The 13,081-nt window shown below is 44.7% G+C and overlaps 1 protein-coding gene and 1 pseudogene across 5 annotated transcripts in view; both read left to right on the top strand.

Moving 5' to 3' along the window:
* The window catches only part of usp28 (ubiquitin specific peptidase 28), a 99,181-nt gene that overhangs the window by 36,381 nt on the left and 49,719 nt on the right, over positions 1-13,081 (top strand). For all 5 annotated transcript variants that reach the window (XM_078199013.1, XM_078199015.1, XM_078199014.1 and 2 more), the window contains exons 3-5: positions 3,803-3,935; positions 4,285-4,408; positions 6,386-6,548. In XM_078199013.1, coding sequence (XP_078055139.1) covers positions 3,803-3,935; positions 4,285-4,408; positions 6,386-6,548 — 420 coding nt within the window. The remainder of the gene's footprint in view (positions 1-3,802; positions 3,936-4,284; positions 4,409-6,385; positions 6,549-13,081) is intronic.
* LOC144480093 (U2 spliceosomal RNA) lies at positions 7,570-7,781 on the top strand (annotated as a pseudogene).

The raw sequence follows: 13,081 nt of genomic DNA, 5'->3' as shown, positions 1-13,081 counted from the left end.
ATATGGATGATATTGGAATAGTGTAGATTAGAGGGGCTTTAGATTGGTACCACTGGTCGGCGCAACATCGAGGGCCGAAGGGCCTGTACTGCGCTGTAATGTTCTATGACAGAAATCTGAAACTGCAGCCAGGATCATTAAGTGAACCGGTGAGAGGAAAGAACTCTCTTGTTTAGCACCTTAATACACCTCTTCAAAATTTCAGAAACATTACACATGTAATAAATTGTTTTGAAATGAAGTTCCTGTATTAGTACATATGGCAACCATTTTTGTTGCAAAAAGCATGATCCCACAGCTCGCACTAGGAGGGAATGACCAATTAGTTTGTTTTTTGGTTCCGTTGACTGAGGGACAAATGTTGGCTCAGACACCAAGAGAACTCTTGGCTCTTCTTTGAATGTTTCATTGGGTGGCATGGTGGCACAATGGTTAGCACTGCTGCCTCACAGCGCCAAGGATCCGGCCTTGGGTGGCTGTCTGTGTGGAGTTTGCATGTTCTCCCCGTGCCTGCGTGGGTTTTCTTTGGGTGCTTTGGTTTCCTCTCACACCAAAAAATATGCGGGTTAGGTGGATTGGCCATGCTCAATTGCCCCATAGTGTACAAAGAGTGTAGGCTAGATGGATTAGCTATGGGATAGGGTGGGGAAGTGGGCCAGGGAAAGGCTCTCTGTCAGAGAGTCGGGGTGGACTCGATGGGCCAAATGGCCACCTCGTGCACTGTCGAGATTCTCAACATCAAACAAGACCTTGGTTTAGTCCCTCACCCAAAGAAAGACTCATTGCGTGACACAACATTTCCTTAGTACACAGCTAGAGTTTCAGCTGATGTACTTTCTGTAATGGGTCCTTCACTTCTCCATATTGTTTCCTGTCACCCCATGCACACTTTTTTGATCAGTGACTTTCTACCCAGTTCAACATATCCTCCCTCCTGACTCGGTGCCCCTGACTTGCAATCTGCCCCCTCAAACTTCTGAAACCACAGGTAACGTGGCATGGCTTACAATAGAGTCATAGAGCAATACAGCATTGAAACAGGCCCTTTGGCCCAACTTGTCCATGCCAACCATGGTGCCCTCCCGTGCTTGGCCTATATCCCTCTAATCCTTTCGCATCCATCTAATTATCCAAATGGTTTTAAATGTTGCTATGGAACCTGCCTCAGCCACGTTCTCTGGCAGCTCATTCCATATGCGCACTACCCTTTGTGTGAAGAAGTTGTCCCTCAGGTCCCTTTTAAATCTTCCCCTCTCACCTTAAACCTATGCCCTCTAGATTTCAATTCCCCTGTCTTTGAAAAAAGGATGAAAACGCACAGTTTATCTGTGCCCTCATGATTTTATATCGGGGCATATGGGATGGCATTGATCTAACCACATATGGAGTCCAACATAGCGGACAGTCGAGGTGCATTGCTGAAGACTCAGTTTCCTCGTATTAGTGGGGCCATTAATTTCTGTGAGCCATTGTTTCTCACCCACCTTTTCTCCTCTTCCCAAGTGCAAGATTTCTTAATGCAGTCATCTGGTATCTTATCCACTGACTGGTCTTCATGTGGTGAGTCAAGGCAGTGAGGGTAACAAGCTGAGGAACTGTAGATTTTCCAGCTCCGTTCAACCCATCTCTCAGTGCCCACTGGCTATTAAATAACATGATGTGGAGATGCCGGCGTTGGACTGGGGTAAACACAGTAAGAAGTTTAACAACACCAGGTTAAAGTCCAACAGGTTTATTTGGTAGCAAAAGCCACACAAGCTTTCGAAGCTCTAAGCCCCTTCTTCAGGTAAGGGGCTTAGAGCTTCGAAAGCTTGTGTGGCTTTTGCTACCAAATAAACCTGTTGGACTTTAACCTGGTGTTGTTAAACTTCTTACTGTATTAAATAACAATCAGATATAGGACGTTTATCCCCCTCCCACTCCTCTCTCTCTCTCTCTCTCTCTCCCCTCCGCCCCCCCCCCCAAACATTACGGCAGTGACAACACTTCAGAAGTACTTCCCTGACTATAATGTGCACTGGGCATCCTGAGGTTGTGAAAGACACTATAAAAATAGAAGCTTGTTCGTGTTTATGCCCAGGGCACTGAATCATAGAATCCCGACAGTGCACAAGGAGGCCATTCGGCCCATTGCATCTGCACCGACTCTTCGAAAGAGCATCCTACCCTGCACCCTCCACCTAATTCCCGTAACCCCGTGCATTTACCATGGCTAATCTGTCAAACCTACACAAAGGGGCAATTTAGCATGGCCAATCCACCATGTTTAGACTGTGGGAGGAAACCAGAGCACCCGGAGGAAACCCATGCAGACACGGAGAGAACTCCACACAGACAGTCACCCGAGGCTGGAATCAAACCTGGGTCCCTGGTGCTGTGAGGCAGTAGCGCTAACCACTGTGCTGCCCTTGAGGGCAATTGTTCTGTTCCCATTCATGTCCTGCTCAGAGCAGCAAATAACAGCGCCATGTATCAAACATGGATTTTCCATCACTTAATGGAACAACCCTGCATTTGTATAGCACCTGTAACATTGATAAAACATCCCAAGGTGCATCATGGAAATGTAATCAGAAAATCTCTTTAACCCTGAACTTTCATAATATGGGTTCTTTGTGTTGCTGTGGTGGTCTCTCGTGGGTGAGATCTTACCACTTGTGTATTTAACCATGAACACATTTATTGATGGGTTTTAATGGTCTTGCATGGTGTTCCACCATGCAGGCTAGCTACTTACTGAGTGCTGCTTTGACTGTTCTCTGAGGGTCTCCTACCATGTGACTGCAGACATCACACCATGGGCAGTATCAGGGTGGAATTCTCCCCCAAAAATGCTAAGTGTTGAATTTATGGGAAAACTGGAGTAATTCATGCAGGGGCACAGGCTGGCCCTGCCAGGGTGCCCATGATGTGGAGATGCCGGCGTTGGACTGGGGTAAACACAGTAAGAAGTTTAACAACACCATGTTAAAGTCCAACAGGTTTATTTGGTAGCAAAAGCCACGAGCCTTAAGCTCCTTCTTCAAGTGAGTGCCCATGCCCAGGGGGCACCACCCACCCACCCCCCCCCCCCCCCCCCACCTGACCCTCTGCGGGGCCTCGACTACCTCCCCCTTTACTCCAGTGGGGTCGGGCCGCTATTTCCTGGAAAGTAAGGAGCTCGTGTAATCCCCACTGGAGTGAAACACACTGGTGGGGTGGGAGAAGATAGCGGGCCCGGAGAATTCATTCCTGGGCCCACTAACTTCATTTAAATCATTTCTGCGTCTCCCCGGCAATTTCCGGCGTGGAGCAGACCGCGCCCACATTCCGGCGCTGATAGACGCAAGCGAGGTGCGAACGCTTCCAGGAACCCTGCGAATCGGCCAGCGCCCAATTCACCCGGCCTGCTGCACTAAAACATTAGCGCAGCGGGATGAGACAATCGCGGCCCCAGTCCCATATTAACCCTTGCTCTGCCAAGCATCTTTACATTATGAGGCATTCAGACACATATCATCACATGAACCACATATGAAATTAGAGCAAGTGACCAAAACACTTGGTCAAAGAGGTAGGTTTTAAGGTGTGTCTTAAAGAAGGGAAAAATGGAAAGACGCAGTGTATTTAGTCTGTTCCTCTTTAAACCAATTTTCCCCCCTCTGATATGTTCAGAGGTCAGTGTTCAAATATTTCACTCCCCTTGGACAAAAATACCTTGGAAGAAGTTAGCATTTTCTATTTATTTTAAAATAGCTTTGATGAGCGTGCTGAAATACATGTAACATTTTAATCTGGTTACTGTCTGTCCTCTTATCCGCAGGTCAGCAACAGGGACATAAATCAGGCAGTGAGCTTCCTCACTGATGAAAGTGCCAGGGAACCAGGTTTCGGAGCAACCGCCAATGAACCAGATAACGAGTCCAGCGGAGCCACGGGCAACCAGTCACGTGGGAGTGAGTACTTTAAGCCTGACGTTGACCTCGCTTTGATGTCGAGCCAGTTGGTTTGGGTGCAGTGGGAGGTGGCGTTGAGGGAAGGAGCTGGTCAAGGGGAGAGAAAGATTGAATTGTGCACTGTGTGCAGTGTCCATTACCCTCCCCATCCCCAACCCGCCCCAGGTCACTGAGTCTGTGACTTGTATCAGTCACACCACCAATGGGAATGCTAATCAAAAGAAAACCCCCACCTACCCGTAGTGCAAACTAAAGAGTTCAACGACCATCTTAAAACTATTGACAGCAACTTGAATGTCATTGTTTTAGCCCGGTTTCCGACCCACACCAACGGTAACTCTTTTTTCAGGTGTCATTGACCTCACCAACGATGAGAAGGAGGACCTCCAGAAGGCGATAGCACTGAGCTTGAGAGAAAGCGAGAAGTTACAGAAAGAAGCTGAAATTGCTGCAGAGAATCGGGAAACTGACCAGTATAGTGCTGCATAATTATTGGATTTAAGAATTGAATGGGCCCTCTATTTCCCCCTTTTGGTACAAGTCACAATAGTCAGTATTGTTCAGGAATCTGGGATGAGCATTCGAAGTTTGACTCGATGCCAAGTTCCATTAAAGATTCTGGAAGATGTGGTTTTTATTCACAACTCTTGGCTTGATGTTTGGGTTTGGCCATCCAATAGGCTTTTTTTCTATAAAGCTCAACTCAACTGTCCTTTATTGATGGGGGGAGGGAACAATGTCCCAGTATGAAAGTACAGAACCTGTGGGGGATGGTTGCATTGTGGTTATGTTACTGGACTAATGATCCAGGCAATATGAATTCAGTACCCTGGGCAGCTGGGGAATTTAAATTAGGTTAGTTAAATAAATTGGATTTAAATCAAAGAAGTATCTCTAATTGTGGCCACGCAACTACCGATTATTATAAAACGCCGTTTGTTTCACTAATTGTTTTCCTTTGAGATGAAGAAAACCTCACATCCTAACCTGGTCTGGTGTATATGTGACTCCAGACCCACAACAAAGTGGTCGACTCTTAACTGACCTCAGAAATGACCGAGTAAGCCACGCAGTTATAGAGCCATAGAGGTTTACAGCATGGAAACGCAGTTATAGAGTCATAGAGGTTTACAGCATGGAAACAGGCCCTTCAGCCCAACTTATCCATGCCGTTCTTTTTTTTAAAACCCCTAAGCTAATCCCAATTGCCCGCATTTGGCCCATATCCCTCGAATCCCATCGTACCCATGTAACTATCTCAATGCTTTTTAAAAGACAAAATTGTACCCGCCTCTACTACTACCTCTGGCAGCTTGTTCCAGACACCCATCACCCACTGTGTGAAAACATTGCCCCTCTGGACACTTTTGTATCTCTCCCCTCTCACCTTAAACCTATGTCCTCTAATTTTAGACTCCCCTACCTTTGGGAAAAGATACTGACTATCTAGCTCATCTGTGCCTCTCCATTATTTTATAAACCTCTATAAGATCACTCCTCAACCTTCTACGCTCCAGAGAAAAAAGTCCCAGTCTATCCAGCCTCTCCTTATAACTCAATCCATCAAGTCCCGGTAGCATCCTGGTAAGCATCCCAGTTATCAAGCACGCTGCTCCCCGCCATCTTCTGAAGAGCAATTAGGGATGGGCAGTAAATGCTGGCCAAGCTAGTGAAGCCCCCGTAACCTGAATTCATTAGGGAAAAGAAACCCTTTGTCTTCTTTCTTTTTTCCTGCCCTCACCCCACATTCATCCTTGAACATGTTTTGCATCTCATGTCTGTTTTTTATTCATTCATGGGACATAGGCATCGCTGGCTGGCCAGCATTTATTGCCCATCCCTAGTTGCCCGAGGGCATTTAAGAGTCAACCACATGCTGTGGCTCTGAAGTCACATGTAAGCCAGACCGGGTAAGGATGGCAGATTTCCTCCCCTAAAGGACATTAATAAACCAGATAGGCTTTTCCAACAATCAACAATGGTTTCATGGTCATCAGTAGATTCTTAATTCCGGATATTTATTATTTTAAAAATTCAACTTCCATCATCTGCCGTGGCGGGACTCGAACCCAAGTCCCCAGAACGTTAGCAGAGCTTCTGGATTAATAGTCTCGCAATAATGCCACTAGGCCATTGCCTCCCCATAACTTTTCAAGTCGCTGTCTGTCTCAGTCACGGTCTCATTGGGAACCGGGGTCTTAGCTGAATCTTTCCAATGGGTCATTTCTTGTGGGAGACACCTGGTCTTTGTTAAATCCCTCCTTAGAATAATAGATTGTAAACCTGAGTGAGTCTGTTCGCCCCCCCCCTTTGGTTTATTTGGTAAATCTACTTTATGTAAACAAAAAAAAATTTTTTTCTCTCAGCGTGATATAGATTTAATTGCGTGTCTTCCTATGTGATTTTGGGCTCTTGGTTTGAAGGTGCTAGAATTTTCTCTCTTGTTACAGAGTGGGTGATGCAAATGCCGGCGAGAGTAAAGTTGGGTTGAAAAGGAAGAGGTGCGAAGTATGGGGGGATTCCCCCAACCCCCACGATAGGAAACGCGAGGATAAGTGGCCGGTGGGACTCAAGAATGTTGGAAACACTTGCTGGTTCAGTGCAGTAATACAGGTAATGAGCCTGAATACTAAGGAGAACATGAGCCTGTGTGAACATCTATCATTTTTCTGCCTTGGGGCTATCCTCATCTGTCACAGTACAATAATAATAACTTGCATATCTAAAGCACCGTTAATGTGGCAAAATATCCCAAGGTCATTGCTTCATAGAAGCAATTATGGAACTAAATTTGACACCAAGCTGCATAGAACCATAGAAAAGTTACAGCGCAGAAGAAAACCATAAAGTTTATTTATTAGTCACAAGTAGGCTTACATTAACACTGCAATGAGGACACCCACCTTTCTAAACCCACCTGTCTGCACCCGGCCCATAGCCCTGCAGCTTATAGCACTTAAGGTGCAGATCCAGGTACTTTTTAAAAGAGTTTAGAGTCTCTGCCTCCACCACCAACTCAGGCAGTGAATTCCAGACACTCACCACCCTCTGCATAAAAAAGTTCTTCCTCATGTCCCTGCTACACCTTCTGCCACTTATCTTGAATCTATGACACCTGGCTCTAAAATTCTCCGCCAAGGGAAACAATTTTATCCTGTCCACTCTATCTCTTCCCACCATAATTTCGTACACCTCTATCAATTCACCCTGCTGCCTTTTTTGTTCCAAGAAAAATAACCCCAACCTCTCCAATAGAGATATTTAGATACCTTTGTCAAAGAAGGAAAAAGGATGACTCACATTTTTACAGTGCTTTTCACAACCACTGGGTGGGTCAAATCATGTTACTGGCAGTGAAGCACCTTGGCAGGATGACCACTGTTGTAATGTAGAAAACATTGCAGCCAATTTGCACACAGCAAGCTCCAACAAACAGAAACATGATAGATACCAGGTAGTCTGTTTTTGTGATGTTGATTGAAGGATAAATATTAGCCCGGACTCAGGGGAGATAACTCTTGGACTTTTCTTCAGAAGACCCGTAGGATATTTTACTGAAAGGGCAGATGGGGCTTTGGTCGAACGTCACACTTGCAGCAGTGCAGCATTCCCTCAGCACTGCACTGGAACATTTGGTTCTTCTCGGCCTTTTGGCTAAGATCAAGTGTAGTATGGATTGGGTGCTGCACTTGGTTGAGGTCATTAGGCTACGTTTAAGCTTCATTTTCATATGAAGCAAATTTTTTTAAGCGGCATCTCGGCCTTTTGGCTAAGATGCAAATGAGATCAAGCCTTGGAGGAGGAAGACCTGCGCCTCCTCCAATCAGCTTGGCTCATGTAGATCAAGCCCAAGACAGGGGTTGCATAACCTGTCTTGTCACCTTGGATCGGAAATGTCTCAACTTGTTGAGACTCTGAATTGGACTTGATTTGATTGAATTGGAAAAGTATTTAAAAAATCGTGCGGAAATCCAAAACAGAGGCAAGCGTGCTCCCAGCTATGCCATGTCTCTTTAAGGAGGTTGAAAAGAAAGAGGTCTGAAGTCTCCCATCCCACTTGATCGGAAACGTGAGGATAGGTGGCCAGTGGGACAAGAGGGGCAGAGAGGATAGGAGAAGAAATCCTGGAATTCTGTCTTTTGTACTTTTTTTTGTGAACCCTCATATGGATTAGAATTTTTGATCTGATCTTTGCAAGTCAAGAGATTCCTCTGCATCTCACAGGAATTGATTCAGGTTTTGATTCAGCTTTGACATCAGATTGCATCATTTTGCCCCATAAAAAGTGATTTGTGGGGTGACACGGTGGCACAGTGGTTAGCACTGCTGCCTCACAGCGCCAGGGACCCGGGCTGAATTCCAGCCTTGGGTAACTGTCTGTGTGGAGTTTGTACGTTCTCCCCGTGTCTGCGTGGGTTTCTTCCGGGTGCTCCGGTTTCCCCCCTCAGTCTGAAGATGTGTAGGTTGAGTGGAATGGCCATGTTAACTTGCCCCTTAGTGTCCAAAGATGTGTTGGCCCGATGGATTAGCCATGGTAAGTGTGTGGGGTTATGGGGATAGGGCGGGGGAGAGGGACTGGGTAATATGTTCTTTTGGAGAGTTGGTGTGGACTTAATGGGCTGAAAGACCTCCTTCTGCACTGTGGGGATTCAGTGATTCTAATTACAAGTTGAAACTTGATTGGGGCTAGAGGTGCTCCTTGCTGGCTTACCTGGGTGAATGTTGGTTAATTCAGTTCACCTTGTGATGGGCTATGAATACCCAGGTCTTCCTTGAGTTTACTCGATTGCGTTATGGGGCTGGAAAGGAATTTCTCAAAGTTTATCCATAAATTGACCACAAGTTTATTTGGCTTTACCCAAGAATCCACATGACTCCAATTTGGGGAACACTGTGCATGAGGTTTCTCCACTTATTGAGGGTAACTTGATGGAGGCCTTTAAGATTATGAAGGGGTCCATTTGTGAGCCTATATAAAGAAAGTCTTTCCACTTGTGTGGGTGCCTGAATCTAGAGGCCATGAAAAATAAGATTGTCCAGTAAATCCTATAAGGGATTCAGGAGAAACGTTTCTACTTGGGTCACATCTTCTATCATCCTTTATCTCATTATTTACGAAGTTTGTTCTTTGGACCAGTAAATGTCTCCGCCATACCCTGATTTGAGCTATCTCGGTCAACACCTGTTTCAGTATTCCCATGGAAAATGATGCCCACATACTGCTGAGTGTGTGAAGTTTTGACTGGTTCTCTGACTGAACTCTTGAGGATCAATGCTGCAGTAAGACATTTCTGCAAATGTGCACTGATTGAAGCACCAGATTTTTAGATGAGGATCTAGTCATTGACATCTAGTTAATGTGCCAGTGCACATTATGGGTTTTATGATTCCTTCTGCTCAAGTCTACTAATCTGAAGGCACTGTAGCAAATGGAGAGATCAGTTAAATGGCATTTTCATTGGGAATCCAATCCTCGTTGTGATTCATTCCCTGAGCTCCAGCCAAATTGGCTACAGAATTAAGACACCCAGAGCAAACCGCATAAGTTTGAACTTGGCATCGAGCATGTAATTCACGTTGAGTATCGTTAGTAGGTTGGTATCAGATGGCCGCTAATGTGCTGAGGCAGACTTGGTATCTTGTGTTGTTTGTCAGGACAGATGAGCTAACTCTCCAATCTTAGTAAGGGATAGATAAACAGGTGAAAAGGGGTCAGCTGAGATCTAGAGATACAATGACATCCCTCATTTAAAAATGCAACCGTTTAACACTTGAAAAAATAATTGTTCAGTAAACGGAATGAGAAATACATCTTTGAAAGGAATTTGTCATCAGACTTGTCCCTTTTTAGTGAAGAGATTTTTTTTATTGTTCTGTTATGATGAAATCCTGTATTAATTGTTCGTTGAAAAGGCACTCATTCATAAGAGGCCAGAAGTATATTTGCAGTGCTGCTAAGATTTTTTGAGAAACTTACTACAGTTTGGGGGAGACTATTTGAAATAATTGTAGAAATCGATGACTGGAATTCGGAGTTTGTGTAAAAGCTTTCAAAACAAAGGAAACCTGAAGGGAGAAGTGTAAAACCAGAAAGCAAAACCTGGATAGAAGCAGTGGAGATAAAGTATCATTTAAAAGAAGATTTCGAAGTGTGACTTTTGAAAGCGGAATTTGAAGACACTTGTGTGGAAGCCGGAGTTCAGTGAATTGATGAATCACAGCATAAGAATCATCCGGAGGGATTTTGAGGACATTCAGTTGGGTTCAGAGAAGAGTGTGTCTGACCACAGTCATCTTGTGTGCTTAAAAGGGACTTTGTGTGTTAATGAGATAATTGCAGCTTAAGATGTATGTTATAATCGGTGTTAATCTTAAAATCTGTATCCAGTTGTTAAGCTAAGGAGGGAGTAAAGGCATATTCTATCCTCCGATTTTTCATGTTTAATAAATGTTTCTTTTTCTTGTTAAAACTAATTAGCGGCCCTGTGACTCCACGTTGTATTAAAAAAAGGTAAAAGTTACGGTCTTTTGAGTCAGTGTTCCATTTTGGGATCTTCCCGTCCAGTTATAACACCAACTGGGATTGTAACACGACGCACATTTCAAGATCACTTTTAACATTATAAAATTTCCCAAGCCATTCTCAATTCATTCGCCAATGTTTTAATTTGGAATGCCAGCTGGTGAAGGATTGCAGTGGGACCGATCTTCATGAGTCTCCCATTTATTTACAGAGTGATACATTACAAGCGTACACCTCTTAGCTCAGTGACACCAGAGTTTCAAGAAGATACATACTCAAGTGAAATCCTAATTAATGTTCTCAACCTTCATAATTCAACACAATTAAAATGCAGCTAACAATAGGTTGTTATCAGACTAACTTTCACACTGAGGGAGCTAATCTTGGGACACAAATGCAAATGCTTGATAAATGATTTAGGTTTTAAAGGAGGAGTGAGAGGGGCAGGGAGTTTTAGGAAGGGAATTCCAGAGCTTAGGACCTAAGCAGCAGAACTAACAGCTGCAAATGACTGAGCAATGAACATAGGCAAGAGCCTAGTTCGGGAGGAACTTTGAAATCTTCGGGAGTCAAAGAGCTGAAGGAGATCAGAAGAGACAAGACCATGGAGAGATATTTGGAGCACAGGATGAGAATTTTGAGACTGACGCTGGACTGTTAGCCACAGTAGATCAGTGAACACAGGGCTGGATACTGGGATCAGCCGTAGCGCAGGCACAGAACCACAGATTGCCTCATTCAGAAAGGACTCATGACTGAACCTTGGGCTTTACTGGTCTGTGTGACTTAATGGGCAGGATTTTCTAGCTGCGCTCGCCCCAAAACTGGAAAAAAAACTCACCCGAGGTCAATGAACCTTTGAATGGTCGCTATGACCCCTGTGGCGGGCGGGACGGGAACATTCCGCAGAATGTCACAACATGGCTTGCGTTTACTTGCTCAACGACCAGCTATAAACTCAACTCATGGAAGCAAAATGGTCAGGGATGATGAGCAATGGTTTGATTGTTGATATTAAGATAGTATAGCAGCAGAAACAGTGCCCAATGTTTGTTTTCCCTTTAGCTACATCTGTTCACGCAATGACTTTTAAGTTACAGATCTGTTGACAATGCAGTGATGATATCTATTTACTGTTGCACAACTCAATGCTGACAGTGGCATAGCTCTCCCCAAGGCTGAGGTATTGTCAGGTTCTTGTGCTTATCAGCATTATTCCAGCTGTTCCTGGATGGCTGGTGTCAGCTGTGGATGAATAGGTAGCGCATTTTGCTCTGATTCAGAAGATATGGATTCAAGGCCTGTTCCAGTTCTGTATTTGAGAACGTAATCGTGGCTAATGCTTCAATGTGCTGTTTTGGGTGAGAAGTTAAAATGGGTCCCATCTGCCCTTAAGGTTGGATGTAAGAGATCCCATGGCGTTATTTCAAAGGGGAGGTGGGGAGTTCTCCTGCTGCCCTGGCTAATAGTTGCGCTCTAATGAGTCCATTATTATTGCATTATGCAACGATCAGGATGTTAGAAGGTGCAGTAGGTAAACCTTGTAATTGTTTTCATTTAGCAAGATGTATGCTGCTATAATTGGACTTCCACTAGAACTAATGATAACAATAGCAAGCAGTGAGATTAAGGTATTACTTGATATCCTCGGTTCAGTGCACCCGAGATTTGTTAACTCATCAGACTGTGATTGAAGTGCTGCCAAGTGCCATTGCTCCAATGTTTATTTTTTGGGAATTGTTAGTGAAATTTTGAGCAGTGAAAATATGGGGATTATTTCATGATTAATTGATGGGACAAAGTTTATTAATTAATGTCACAGGTAGACTTACATTAACACTGCTATGAAGTTACTGTGAAAATCCCCTAGTAGCCACACTCTGGCGTCTGTTCAGGTACACTGAGAGAGAATTCAACATGGCCAATGCACCTAACCAGCACGTCTTTCGGACTGTGGGAGGAAACCGGAGCGTCCAGAGGAAACCCAGGCAGACACGGGGAGAACGTGCAGGTTCAGTCAGCAGTTAGGAAGGCAAATGCAATGTTAGCATTCATGTCGAGAGGGCTAGAGTACAAGAGCAGGGATGTACTTCTGAGGCTGTATAAGGCTCTGGTCAGACCCCATTTGGAGTATTGTGAGCAGTTTGGGGCCCCATATCTAAGGAAGGATGTGCTGGCCTTGGAAAGGGTCCAGTGGAGGTTCACAAGAATAATTCCTGGAATGAAGAGCTTGTCGTATGAGGAACAGTTGAGGACTCTGGGTCTGTATTCGTTGGAGTTTAGAAGGATGAAGGGGGGATCTTATTGAAACTTACAGGATACTGCGAGGCCTGGATAGAGTGGACATGGAGAGGATGTTTTCACTAGTAGGAAAGACTAGAACCAGAGGGCACAATCTCAGGCTAAAGGGACGATCCTTTAAAACAGAGATGAGGAGGAATTTCTTCAGCCAGAGAGTGGTGAATCTGTGGAACTCTTTGCCGCAGAAGGCTGTGGAGGCCAGGTCATTGAGTGTCTTTAAGACAGAGATAGATAGGTTCTTGATTAATAAGGGGGTCAGGGGTTATGGGGAAAAGGCAGGAGAATGGGGATGAGAACAATATCAGCCATGATTGAATGGCGG

This window comes from Mustelus asterias, chromosome 27 (assembly GCF_964213995.1).
Source record: "Mustelus asterias chromosome 27, sMusAst1.hap1.1, whole genome shotgun sequence".
NCBI classification, from domain to species: Eukaryota; Metazoa; Chordata; class Chondrichthyes; order Carcharhiniformes; family Triakidae; genus Mustelus; species Mustelus asterias.
Note: the sequence above shows the minus strand (reverse complement) of the source record. Positions and strands in the feature narration are given on the sequence as shown.